The 13,910-nt window shown below is 41.6% G+C and overlaps 1 protein-coding gene across 8 annotated transcripts in view; it reads right to left on the reverse strand.

The window, feature by feature from the left end:
• Positions 1 to 467: 467 nt before the first annotated feature.
• The window catches only part of TJP1 (tight junction protein 1), a gene marked incomplete at its 5' end in the record, with an annotated part of 244,602 nt that continues 231,159 nt past the window's right edge, over positions 468 to 13,910 (reverse strand). For 3 of the 8 annotated variants that reach the window (XM_084765545.1, XM_084765541.1, XM_084765547.1), the window contains 5 exons: positions 468 to 1,974; positions 4,026 to 4,130; positions 5,418 to 5,635; positions 7,813 to 8,284; positions 10,814 to 10,983. In XM_084765545.1, the coding sequence (XP_084621671.1) occupies positions 1,880 to 1,974; positions 4,026 to 4,130; positions 5,418 to 5,635; positions 7,813 to 8,284; positions 10,814 to 10,983 (1,060 nt within the window). In that variant the 3' untranslated portion in view covers positions 468 to 1,879. Of the gene's footprint in view, positions 1,975 to 3,986; positions 4,131 to 5,417; positions 5,636 to 7,812; positions 8,285 to 10,813; positions 10,984 to 13,910 lie in introns of all 8 variants that reach the window. The other 5 variants (XM_084765543.1, XM_084765540.1, XM_084765544.1 and 2 more) reach the window with 2 other exon arrangements.

A 13,910-nucleotide genomic window follows, 5' to 3' on the forward strand; every position in this document is an offset into this window, starting at 1 on the left:
CCTGATCCACAGTACACAGTGGTTGTGGGAAACAAGACTCAGCACGTCTACCTTACCTAGAATGACGGGCAACATGAGTGATTACTGCAAAGGCTCTAAACAACATTACAGGGGCTGGAGAGGTGGCTCAGTGGATACAAAGTGTGTGTCATGCAAGCATGAGAGCCTGAGTTGGATAAAGCCCACATAAGGACCGAGCACAGGGAACATGTCTGTAACCCCAGCGACGTTAGCAAGTGGGGGGCAGATATGAGCGGATCCTTGGATTCTGCTGGCCAGACAGGCTAACCACATCTGAGAGCCCTGGGTTCAGTGCAAGAGCCTGCCTCAAAAAAACAGGCAGAGACTGACAGAGGGAGCTTCTAGCCTACACATGCACACACCACACACACAAAAACATTAAAACAAAACAGGATTAGAAAGTTGCTTGGAACAGGAAACAGAGGGCAAATGAACCAAACTAATACTGTATTTTAAAAAGTTTTATTCTTGCAGATTTAGAAATTTTAGATTTTTAATAACCACAAAAGAAATCCTTTCACACCTAATGATTATTAACAGAATGTAGTGATGTATTATCTAAACAGAAATCGTGCTGATGTGCCATAATAAACTGTCTATTAGTAAAAAAATACACTTTAGGGCACAGCATTGTATCACAAATTTTACAGAAGGGATACTTTGCAAGAATTTAATCAAACTAGAGTAACTGTATCTTTTAAATGCAGCACTTAAAAATGTAACAACTCTGTGCATTCTTTTTCTTTAAAAAAATGACCTTGTATGTGTAGAAATGCTGCTTTATTGCTGCAGAGGTCAAAGTTCAAGGCTCAAGAGGTACAGGAGAGAATACAAAGGTAGCCTTAGAAACTTGGTTCTGTTTATGTATAAAAAGGTAAAGTTTATAAAAGTTAATTTACAAACCAAGAACAAAAGTGGTACGCACGCACTATGTACACGCGTCCTGAAAGCATCACACGTTTCAGATGCATAGCCCAACGAACACAAGACCACCATTCCCCCTGGTCAAAAAAAAAAAATTTTTTTTTAAGTCACACCATTATTTTCTCCCGGGTGATTTACACATTTCTGAAACCATCAAGTCCACAATTTACTTAATTTTTTTCATGATACAGTATCTAGATATGCACAAAACTCATAAAAACTTAGTAATACACAGCGAAATGATCTAAGAATTAAAAACATGAGGGTAAGGCATTCCTGCTGGTTAGATGTCTGTGGTGATATGTTAATTTATAGATTCTGAGGCCATGGAACCAGGCTCACATGCTTTGGTGTCCTTCCCTAAGAGAAATGTGTGTTCATATACAATAAGTAATTGTCTTCATTTGACCCCCTCCCCAAGTTATAAATGCCCCTGCTGTACATTTCTGTTAAATCCACTACACTGGTTATATATTCCAGGTGCATTTGTAAAAAATCTGTGCACATTACCTCATGCATAATAAAATAAAATGTGTATGCTAGGCCAAGGCTGTAATAAAGTTTGAGTGTACTTTGGAAAGAACAGAACGCAAATGCACCCCCATTTACTGGCTGGTATTTTTAACGGAAATCAGTATGTGAAGTTAAGCAGTGACCATAAAAAAGTACAAAAATCATTACAAAGCAAAATATCTTTGAACCTCTAGCCAATGCTGGACAGCTCTTCACTCAATCACACATAGCTTGTAGCATGTTTTCTGACCGTGGTTCAGGGGCATGCTCACTAATCTTCATCAGTCCCAACATATGCTTAATACTACTAATTGCAGTATAAATTCTAAGAAAATATAATACTCAATAGAGTGGTTCCATTTAGATTTAGTAAGTTCAATGCATGTTCACATTGCTTAGTCCAGTTCTTATACGCTAAGAGTTAAAAGTGGTCGATCAGGACAGAAACACAGTTGGCTCCAACAAGGTAATTTGGATCTCCAGGAAGACACTTGTTTTGCCAGGTTTTTGGGTCACCTATGAGAGAAAAGGATTTTGATGTCATTTAAGGTTGTTTGACCCATTACCCACAATGCTTTACTATTATGGAATAAATATAAACACACATAGTAGATAGAGTTTTCTTCTATTTCTTCAAATATTATACCTGTATCTAAAACTTGGTGCTTTCTTTTAAATAGGCTTGCTAGATGCAAGCATTTAAAAGCTGTTTTAGATGTCTCTTATGTTATCCAATTTCGTGGCCCTTTAAATACAGGAATAAAAGTCATAAAGCCTTGGGCAATCACACGGCTCAGACCACTGGCCCCGCTACTCGGGATCCACAACCATTAACACCACCTCCCTTTTGGATAGCACTGTACAGTAACCCCTTTGAGCCCCGTGAGCAAGCACCACTCACACTCAGTTACTGCACAAAAGGCTACTCCGCCTAGTTATTCTGCAGAACCTAAGTCCTGAAGACTCTTCCCCCTCACCAAGCCAAACCAGCAAACCTGCACCAGAGCTTCCAGCACGTCCAGCTGTGCATCTGTGGGTCTGAGGTAGGTCTTGGGTGTTTGCGTTGTGTGAAGTTCTTGGTGTTTTTGGATTTACAACCTGCACAAAGACCTGGCAGTGGCTATGAACTGTGAATGATGGGAAAACTGTCTCTGTGGTAGCCAAGGGAGTTGAGAACCAAAGCAACTAACTTTTCCTCCCCTTATAATAGTCCTGGGCCAGAAGTGCTTCTACACCTGTGGGACAGTGTGTGGAGATGCTTCTGTCACAAAGGGCACCCACAGAACTGAGGCCAGAGAACCCACTGGCTGTCTTTTAATACACCAGGCAGCCCCTATAACAAATAGTTGACTATCAATTATACCACTGTGTACCTGTGCACAGTAAGATATACATCACATTCAATAATGGATCGGATGGTTTAATTAAGGAGCCACTGAATTTGAGATACAGATGGACTTATGTATCACTACAGAGGACAGATTATTCACTCAGTGAGAAATAAAAGGCATCCTCACCATTAGATTTTAAGTTTCTTTTCAATGTACTCATCTTTGCTGCAATTAAGTCGGTACTTACACCTCTCCACCTATGAACAGGCTAGCAGTAGCAATGCAGTCTTACTGCTACACTCGGTTACATAAAGGTGTATTTATTTTCTGAGTGAAGAAACTCCAAAGTTGACAGCAAAGTGTGTGGCCGCAGTTCAGCCACGCAGCACCACAGTAACACTGTGATGTGCGTGTGGATCGCTGATACTTCACTAAGGTCCCGTGCAGCACAAGTACCTGCAGCAGGTGGTTTAGACTAAGCTGACCTCAAACCGCAACTCTCCCTGCCTTTGCATGTCATTTCCAATACTGCTTAATCTTTCCTTCACTACTTCAAGCTGGTCTATGAGGCTTTCCCCCATTTAAATAGGACCCTATTGAAAACTTTGTTTCATAACCTTTAGTTTATACTGGACTAAACTGAAACTTAATGCTCACTGATTTATACAAATTTAGGGGCAAAACTTTACATTTTTATTTGTTTTTTAATGGATCCTGTTAGGGTGAGCAATATTGGTAATAAAGACTGACTTTTAAGTTATTCAAGTGAGAAATATGAAAATGCAATGGAAGCTCTGAAATCACAAGCCAAGGAGCAAAAGTCACTTAAAATAGTGTGTGATAGGAGCTATGTAGAGGTTCACCCTGGGAAAAGCTCAAACCCTTGGCCAGGCACCATCACTGTGGAAACTTTCTCTAATGCTAGTATAAATACTTTGCACCTTGAAAAATATGATAGATCATAAATTTTTTGAACCCCAAGAACAACCAATCTTTATCCGAATGACCAATCAAAGAGTCTCCATAGTTCCTTTATAGCATACGCACCACAAATAAAAGTAAGATACTAGTGATGCTCACAAGGCCACAGGGACAGAGTGAAGATCTGCTCACACACAGCATGGGGAGCACCAAGAGGTCAGGCATTAATCAATGACAGTACCCAGAGCCCCAGAGGACAGAGTGAAGACAGCGTACCCGACGAGGAGTCGGATGATTTTAGAGCAAAAGACCAACCGTCAGGAGTCATGGACGCACAGTGAGGCAAGCGCAGCTCCACAGGCTTCAGGAACTTGAGGCCATGGGGCCCACACATCACTAGCGGGCTCAGCAGAGTTTCACCTAGAGTCAGGAGGGAGAAAGGCAAGAGAGATGAAATCTTTCCACTAGATACAACCTCACATTCCCTCCCAGTACACGCTTGCTAAAGCCAGAGGACAGTTGTTTTCCATAGCAGTGCTAAGAAAGATATAATGCAAGCTACAATTGTAAGATTGTAATAGACATATTAGAGTAAAAAGAAATGGCACTTAATATTTTATCTAATGTAATGTGGCTAAAACAATATTCCAACGCATAACAATATACTCAGTTTCTCGGGTCCTTGTTTTACATTTCTAGTACTATTTAACCCCACAGAACCAGTGGCTACTGCACTTTAGCGTAAGTCTATAGCATAAAACATTGAAATGTACTTTTTGCAAATGTTAGACATTTTCCAAGGGGAAAATCTAATGTGGGCACTTGCGCATGTGTGTACGTGTACACACATATGACATACTGTGCTGGTGGAGGTCAGAATGCAACCTGCAGGCATCAGTTCTCTCCTTTGGTTATATGGGCTCCAGGGATCAAACTCAGGTTTCCAGGCCTGATGGCAGGCACCTCTGCCCACTGAGCCATCTTGCCTTTTATTTTTAAGTATTTGCTACACCTGCATTCAGGCATTCAAGCTGGACCAACAGTATTAGTTCTATTGTTTTTAAGGCAGAGTATCCCAAGAAAGTGGCTTACAATATCATATTTAGTGAAATAAAAAAACTGCTAAAAGAAATCACACCATAGTTTATCAATATAGTCTACTGGTGGCTCTAGAAAGGTTGTAAGAATAAGGACATTCTTGGTTCCCTCAGACTGTTCAAAATAGGCTACCCCATCTTCTAAGGCCATGTCATTCACGGTACCGAGTGGTAGGTAGTGTTGGCTCCTGAGGTAATAGCTGACAGGCAGGGCAAAGCTTTCATGAGTGGATGATACCTATCTTCTTTAAATAGAAGGGCTGACAAATTCAATTAGGTCAGGCAAAACAGCCTGGCAGTCATGTGTCCTCGAGGACTGCCTAATGGCCTGCCATCCGACATCATTTTCTATTTCACACTGAAAGTAGAGAATCTGCGTCCAAGGCCATCATGCCTCCACTGTGCACCATCCACCAGATGCCAGGGACTCCTCTTCTCTGCAGAAAGCTCACTTGAGAGGCCCTCTGTTGTACGAAGAAAATGCTGTGCTTTGCCTAAAACATTCATAGCGGCTTCCTGCTTATCCCTGTGGCTGGCTGCTCTAAACAGTGAGGTCCGCTCAAGACCACGCAGGGGTTACTTCAATGAAGCAGATGAGAAGCACACTTACCTTTCTCTTTATCTAAAGGTGGCAGGATGCTATTGTCTCTGCAGACTTTGAAGTAGATTTCTTGCTCGATTCCTTCAGGAATGGCTCCTTGTGGGATAATTATACTAACACCAGTTTCTATGGAACTTAACACACCACCATTGCTGTTAAATATGCCACGAGCTGTAGCCACCACAGTATGACCATCCTCATCTTCATCTTCTTCCACAGCCGAAGGACTGAGGGGTCAGAAATGGCAACTGAAAATCCCAGTAACATACACAGGCTTTCTTTCCTTTTTATTACTGTTATAGTAAGTGTTTAGGCGTATTTCTCCTAGCAATCTAGAAATTCTTTACTTAAACAAGGCAAGTTTTTAGTGAACGGTATTACTCAGAGGGATGGCTAAGAGCACACTCTTTCTAGAAAAATCAAAACTGCCCTTTTGAAGGTAAAGAGTCAAGTTACTATAATTACAATGCTCTTATAAGTACCATGAGTCTTAGACAATAGTGAACAAGTACAAAACGGGTGCTCTGGAGCATGCTGAGCCACAGCTCAGGTGGTGACACAGACAACAGTGTAGCACATCACTTGTCTAGCACTGTCCAAAGAGAAAAGAGCTTGTAATGGAGACTGTGGTAGACGTGAGAATTCAGTATGCACATATACTGCCCTTCCTCAGTGCACTCAGAATCCTGATGCCTCCAAGGTTCCAAAGGTACAGTATACCTCAAAAACCCAAGAAGGACAAAGCAGGATGACTTGCTTCAAAATATTGGCAAAGGCAGAGGATGTAGTATCAATGAATGTTTCAAAATTGGAAGCTAGGCTATCAAGACTTTGTGGATTTTTTTTTTTTAATGTTGGGGACAATAGGCCAAATGGCCAATGTTCAGCCATCTTGTCAGAGCCTGCACCTTTAAGTTTCTGTTTTTCCCAGAGCTTGCCTTTCACCAGAAACTAGCTGACCCTGTTGTGGGTCAGCAGTTACACTAAAGACAGATAGAGATGGAGCAACCCTGTTACGGTTTAGCAGTTAGACTAGACAAAGATGGAGCCAGATACCCTGTGTGGCAGGACATTATGACCCTGCCTGGAATTCCCTGTGTTTTGAGAAAAGCCTGCAGCTGGGTTGCTATAGCAATATGCATCCCTGCCTTCTGACTTATAAATACTATTGCCTGACTAATAAAGTTTGAGAGTTTGATCAATCAGACTTGCTCTCCCTCCTTTGTGTCTTGCATTTCAAGAGGTGAACTTCCTCCCGAGTTTTAGTCGAACCACGCAGGCTGGGGCATTTTGTTGTTGTTTTGTTTTGTTTTTTAAAGATTTATTTATTATTTATACAGTGTTCTGCCTGAATGCATGCCTTTACACCAGAAGAGAGCACTAGAACTCACTATAGATGGTTGTGAGCCACCATGTGGTTGCTGGGAATTGCACTCAGGACCTTTGGAGTAGCCAGTGCTTTTAACCTCTGAGCTGTCTCTCCAGCCCCCAAGAAGTAAAGTCTTAAGCAAGAATCTTAATGTGGCAAAAGGAGACGAACTAACAACATGGAGTGTATGCAGGGAAGCTACAGTTGCTCTGCAGCAGGACTGCAGGGCCAGGGGTAAACTCCTAAAGCAAATGGACAGGGAACTGAGCCCACTGCCTGAGGTGCAGGTGGACCATGCAGCTCCGGCCTTGCAACAGTACTTCTGCGTCTGTACAGGAAGGGAGACTGACATAGCCTCCTTGAGAAGCAGGCTTCAGGTGGCTTTCCTGGTCCTTGGTTCTACCTGTGAGTGCTTCTCTTTTGTGGGTGACTACTGTTTTGAGGTTACTACATTTCTACTCTTTCCTGCACCTGTGCTGAATAAACAGCAAACGAGGAATAGATGTTTGCTCCTTCAATGCACCCCCTACTGGTGGAAGCTAAGTTAGGTGGCTATAGGAAGTCACAGTTAGCTGAAGATATAGGCTCTGAGATTAGATGACCACAGGCTAAGTAGCCTACCAACCCCCAGCTATGTGACGCTGGTTGGGGTTGGGCAAACTGCTATCTGTCTCTCAATTTGAGCTACTGGTGATAACAGGGATGATAATATCTCAGGATGCTATGTGCTCATTAGCTTTATAATCTGACTAACATCTTACACCTCCTGGGACTTTCCACAAAATGTTATTTACTGCATTAACAGTTTAGTTTACAGGCAAAATCCAAATTGTCATTTCATGTTTCGTTATATAAACTACCTCCAACCACAGAGACACAGCTAGAGTCCTAATGCCTGGGAGACAGGAGAAACAGTGTGAGCTCAAGACTAGCTTTAGGGTATAAGGAGTTCAAGGCTCTCCTGGCTATGGCTCTTAGCCTTCCCAAAAAATCTTATCATGCAACAGTTTAAACAAAGGCAAATAAATGTCTTACCTCACGGGAACAGCTTTAGGCATGGTGCTGACATTATTTATTTGATATTTAGGCTTATCTGCATGGATAGAGAAAGTTTCAACTCCACTGTCAAACTCAGGAGGCTGTGCTGAACCATGAGCTTTCATAAGAGTTTTTGGAGATGTGGGGGTTTTGGACGGCAATTCGGGCTTGTGTACAGTGTCACTTGGCAGGAGATTATGGTTGAACTTTGGACTTTCAAATTTGCGTTCAAATGGCCGGGCAGAGCTTGTGTATGGCTTTGGTGTGAACCGATTGTACACTGGAGTGACGGTTTTCTGAGTCTGCTCAGCTCCATTGACTGGAGCTTTGTCTGGGAAACTTTTCTGGGGATAGAAAGTCTGAGTAGGATCTTCGCGGGTTGGTCTGAAAGTCACTGGCTTACTCTGAGGTGGGGGTGGGTCTGGTTTGGACATATATGAGTTTTGAAAATCCAACGATACTGAATTGCCTGAAAAACAAACATACACACATTTTAAAAAACTTCCTGAAAGCCATTTTATCAACCTTTTGGATTCTTTACTGGTATAATATGTACTGGTACTCAAGTGAAGTCCTGGGCCCTGTGTGATAAGGGACACAAGTTGTAGTGCCCCTCAGATTCAGCATAAAGCTAGGAAAGCACTGGCCTCCTACGACAGATGTCTTGAGTAACTTTGTTCCACTATCATAAATTAAAACCAGAATGACAATGTGATTATATGGAACACATCAGTATTGAAAAGTCATCTTTAACCAAAGTGTTAAAAAAAAAAAAAAGGTGCAGCAGCCACACACTGAGAGAAGATACTTAAAAAAATGTATAAATGCTCAGTATTAATATTTTGCACAGAAGTGAGTACACCTGTCTCTCTGTATAAATTAAAGTAAAACTCAAAGCAGTGTGTAGTAGACACCAACCTACCCATCAGGGAACCATGAAATAAAAATAAACTAACTATTAAAGACCACATCACAACAGCAAGGCTGAGAAGTCAGACAACTGTGAGTGTTCATGCCGATGTGGAAACAGCAGGCATAGCTACATCTGCTGGAGCAACTTGGGACAGAACCACCCAGGCTCTATGAAACCATAGAAAAAGGGATACTGGTGGGAAAATGTCAGGGTTTCTGTTTTGTTTCAAAGAAAAGATAAAGAAAACAGAAAAGCTGGGAATGTGTCCTGTGCTCTCTTTTATGAAACTAGTACAACGCTGACAACACAATCAGACAAAGCCATTTCAAGAAAACTATTAATCCAAATTCTTCACGAACATACTAATGTAACCACATTAAGACAATAAAGTAGAAAAATCAGATGATCTTGGTAAGAAAAAATATTTAATTTTAAAGGCCCCCCCTCCCACTCTGGCTGTCCTGGAACTTGTTCTAACTCACAGGGATCGCCTGCCTCTGCCTCACGAGTGCTGGATTCTTATTTTATGTATGTGTGAGTGTGACCACATATTGTATCTTCACCACATATGTGCCTGGTGCTTGTGGAGGCTAGAATTTGATGTTGGAGCCTCTGGAACAGGCAGTCAAGGTTGCTTAGTGTAACAGTGGGAGCCAAACCCAAGCCTGCTGTAAGAGCAGCAAGCGCTACTGAACACTGGGCCATCTCTCCAGCTCGCAAAAGAAAAACATCCCACAAAACTCTTTCAATAAACTTAGAGACAACTTCCTAACTGTGATAAACAGCACCTATTAAAACAAATCAATACAACCCCCTACAGCTACTTATGGGGAAAAAAAACTTTCTTCTTTAAGAAGGGAAACCAGAAAAAAATGTCTGTTCTCACCATCTGTTTCTTTTTCCTTGGCTAGGTCTCTTAATTGTGCATCGAATTTGCTGTATAGCCTGGCGGTGGTGGCATATGCAGAGGCCAGCAGATCTTTGAATTCCAGGACAGCCTGGTCTACAGAGTGAATTCCAGGACAGCCAAGGTTATAGAGAGAAGCCCTGTCTCAAAAAACCAAAACCCAAAGAATTTGTTGTGTAGCCCAGGCTGGCCTTTGCTTCCAAAGTGCTGGAGCTAAAGGTATGTACCACCACACGCATCTGAAAGCCTCCAGGTATGACCTACATGTATGGTAACTGGTCTGCTTCAAGACTGCCACCCTCTAGCTTGACTTCCATGCAACAGAGAGGTACTAACAAATGCCAAGAAGAGATAAATTACATTATACTAGGGTACACTATAATCTAGCTATTCAAATGAGTAAACTACATTCATTGAGATCTTATTGAAGGATGAAAATATAAAATTATTTTCTGTGTAAAACTATGTTTCTTATGTTCATATTTTAAGATGGAGCATAGCAAATCTTAGAAAGCACTACTCAAATATCTAAAATTACATCTTACTTTGTGTGTGTGTGTGTGTGTGTGTGTGTGTGTGTGTGTGTGCGCGCGCCCCTATGAGTATATGGTGTCAGCAGAGAACTGGCTGGATTCAGTTCTTTTCTTCTACTGTGTGGGCTCCAGGGTTGGACTTCGCATCAGGCCCTGTGAAGCAACATTACCGGCTGAGCCACTTCCATGGCCCTCAAATACTCAAACTGAGACATAGCAGTGACTAGGTACTACTAGTACTTTCAATATTTGAAGATGGGCATAATATTAAGCTATGTTAAAAAAAATAGACAAAAATCCATTTAGCTACAAGGCTCATCCAATGTAATGATCATTAATATAAAAAGGTAACAACACAAAACACAATTTCTTTTCTGTGAAACTCATTATGTAGTCCTGGCTGGCTTGGAACTTACTATGTAGGCCAGGTTGGCCTCAAACTTATCTGCCTCTGCCTTCAGAGCACTAGGATTAAAGACATGAACTACCATGCCCAGATGAGATACTTTTCAACAAAATCCTTACTTTTATTTTCACTGTTACCGGCCCATTCTTTGGACTTAAAAAAAAAAGTTAAAGTCAAGCTTCGAAACTGTACAAATAAACTTCATAAACATTCAACATGTCAGCTGCTTCACTTCCTACCTTCACCCTGGGCGCTCTTGGAATGCATGTGGAGAGAAGAGCTGGACAGAGGCGGAGGAGCGGGCTGGGTGTACTGGGAGGGCAATGGAGGAGGAGGAGGCGTGGCCTGGACAGGATCGTAACGTTTCTCACTGAATGATCTATCCACAGCATCAGTTTCAGGTTTTCCCCTATTTAAAAGAAAAAAAGAAGATATTCCAATACTGGAAAATGAACTCAATCACAAAGCAGGCTGTTGTTTCTAAAATATCCTTAAATCTAAAAAAATTTTAAAAAGTATCTAGAAATGTTACCATGTGTTCTCATGAGTATAGGTAGCTATTCTACCAAAATGTACAAACAAATTCATCAGCACAAGAAATGTCAAGACAGCACAGATACTTGAAGAATATTAGTAAAACATCCAGAAGATATCAATTAAAAGGCGGATGAAATTTTGGGTATACGTTTTAATATTTGTGATAGTTATAAAAACAGTAGATTTAAGGAAGTTTTGCAAATATTTTGGGTGTTATTTTAGCACAAACCTTCCTTTAAACTCACTTCTTATTTTTTTAATCTTAGGCACAAAGTTTTGGTGTCAAGCATACTCAAAGCACCATTAAACATGATGCCATAGACCCAAGGTTGACAGGCTTCTCCAGGGACGAGCCAGACAACAAGGGCTTGTTGCCCTTCTGAGCCATCGGGCCTCTGACACAGCAGTCAGCTGAGCTGCTATCAGGCAGTGGCTGAGCAGGGGTGTGCTCCAGTAACACTGGAAAGCAGGCCATCTTTAAAACCTGCCCCACTTGCCTGCACTTTTGCTGTGTTTCATGATTGCTAGAGTAGCAGATAATACTTTACTTCACGAGGTTTATCTAGTAAAAAATTGTGCCGTGCATCCTTATTTTTCAAATTGCCAATTGTTAACAAGTACCACATTAAATTTAACAGGAGGAATCTAAATAGACCCATAATTGCAACGCTGCCATCTGAGCCTTACTGCAGAGTGCCAAGCTGCACTGGCGTTATGTGCACAGACAATAGCATGTATTCGAAATGTGTATTTGTTTTCATACAGTATTTTTGTTGAAGAAATCTAGTTTTATGATTAGCTTCAAAATTAGCTAGTACTTTGCTCACACATATTTAGACTTAAACGTTAGAAGAAAACATGAAGATCTGAAGGTGCACATAATGCCAATGCCACAGTGAGGGACATCTCATGGAGCAGCCTCACATCAAAGCCAGTCTTACCACTTGATGTTCCTTTTCAAGTAGTCATAGCTAGTGTAAGAGCCAAGAAATCTAGGTGATGGCAAAGCAAGCGCAATAGAAAAATGAAAGAAAACGGTCAATCTAACTAAGATTTACAGCAAATAGAACTCAAATGTCATTTAAACATATTAACCAACATCCACAATCTTAGCACAGTTCGCTTCATAGAAGAAGAGCAGCACATTAACACACAGTTTTAACTTAGCCCCTGGCCCCCCACCCCAACCCCCACATACTCTAGCTGCCAAGGCCAGTGAAAACAATGCATCAGTGTTGTCCTCCTCGGCCTCTGCTCACCTAGGCCGCAGCAGCTAATGGTGAGCAAAGAACTGAGGCAGGAGAAGGTGCAGCTCAGGGCTAGGCACCTGCCTATCACAGCTCAGGTCCTGGCTCAACACTCAGCACCACTCAAACCGAAAAAGAAAAAGTTTCTGGGTGGTGAGGGTGCATGCCTTTAATCCTAGCAGAGGCGGATCTCTGAGTTTGATGCTAGCCTGATCTATACAAAGAAACTGTCTCAGGAAAAGGGTGAAAGGGAGAGAGAGAGGGAGAGGGAGAGAGAGAGAGAGAGCCAAAAGGTAATAATCAACAGATTCTGAATAAACTAATTCCAACTAAAAGAAAGGCTGAGCAAAAGAAACGATGTAAGTGGGGACAGGAGAAGAGACACGTTGTCTCTTGATACGACAGGTATACTGATCCCTTAATAAAGATGACCTGGCACATGGAAACACACAGACTTTTCAAACATGGCTACGATCAACCATGTTCTTTTTCTTTCTAGCAAGTCCTCATCCATCTCCAGCAGTAAGCTGAATCTTGTGGTGGGTAGATGCTTATTTGTAAAGCTGCCACACATGATGCTCATAGGTCCTCTCTTCTAATAATGTCACATCAACAACAACAAAGCACTACCTCCATCAATTTAGCTCCCACATTTAGTTCTCAAAAAGCAAAATGGCAAAGTAGACACTGTTTCATTCAATGGCAAAGTTTACCTGTACCAACTATTAGAACACAGTTCCTCCTAGGTCTGTGGGGTGGATGAATGATGCAACTAGCACACTCTACCTTTACTGAGCATCATTAACTCAACAGACACTGGACTCTAGGCAGGGTTCTAGATCCTATTTGAAGGTTATATAACACAAATACCCATGTTTCACTCTAAAAAAACCAAGTCAACATAAAATCAAAAATACTTTTCAAGCCAGGCCTGGCGCATGCTTTCAATCGCAGCACTTAGGAGGCAGAGGCAGGCAGATTTCTGTGACTTTGAAGATAGCCTGTTGTACATAGGAGTCCTAGGACAGCCAGAGATACACAGTGAAACCCTATCTCAAAAAACAAAACAAAACACCCCCCCCAAAACAAACGAAAATAAAACAAAAAAATTAAAAAAAAAAACAAAAAACAAAGCAACAACAACAACAAGAAGAAAAAGCCAAAACCCAACAACTTCTCATCTGATTCACCAGCAAATTTAGATATAAATGTATTTTTAAATTTTATGTGCTTTGGTGTTTTGTCCGTGTGAAGGTGTTGGATTGCCCAGAACTGTAGTTACAGACAGCTGTGAGCTGTCATGTGGATGCTGGGAATTGAGCCTGGATCCTCTGGAACAGCAGCCAGTGCTTTTAACCACTGAGCCATCTCTCCAGCCCCAGCAAAAATGAATTTTCAAGGCTATATCCTATTTACCAGGGAAGTAGAAGGATAAAGCATCTCTTTAAGTCCCTTGGCCTTCCTCTAATAGGAATAAATGAGTTAACAGAACACTTAGACACGGTCACTCCTGGGCCCAGAAGGCGGCTCAGCCTCGAAGGCTGTCAACCTG

Source organism: Acomys minous (assembly GCF_964271855.1).
Source record: "Acomys minous genome assembly, chromosome: 2".
In the NCBI taxonomy this organism is placed as follows: Eukaryota; Metazoa; Chordata; class Mammalia; order Rodentia; family Muridae; genus Acomys; species Acomys minous.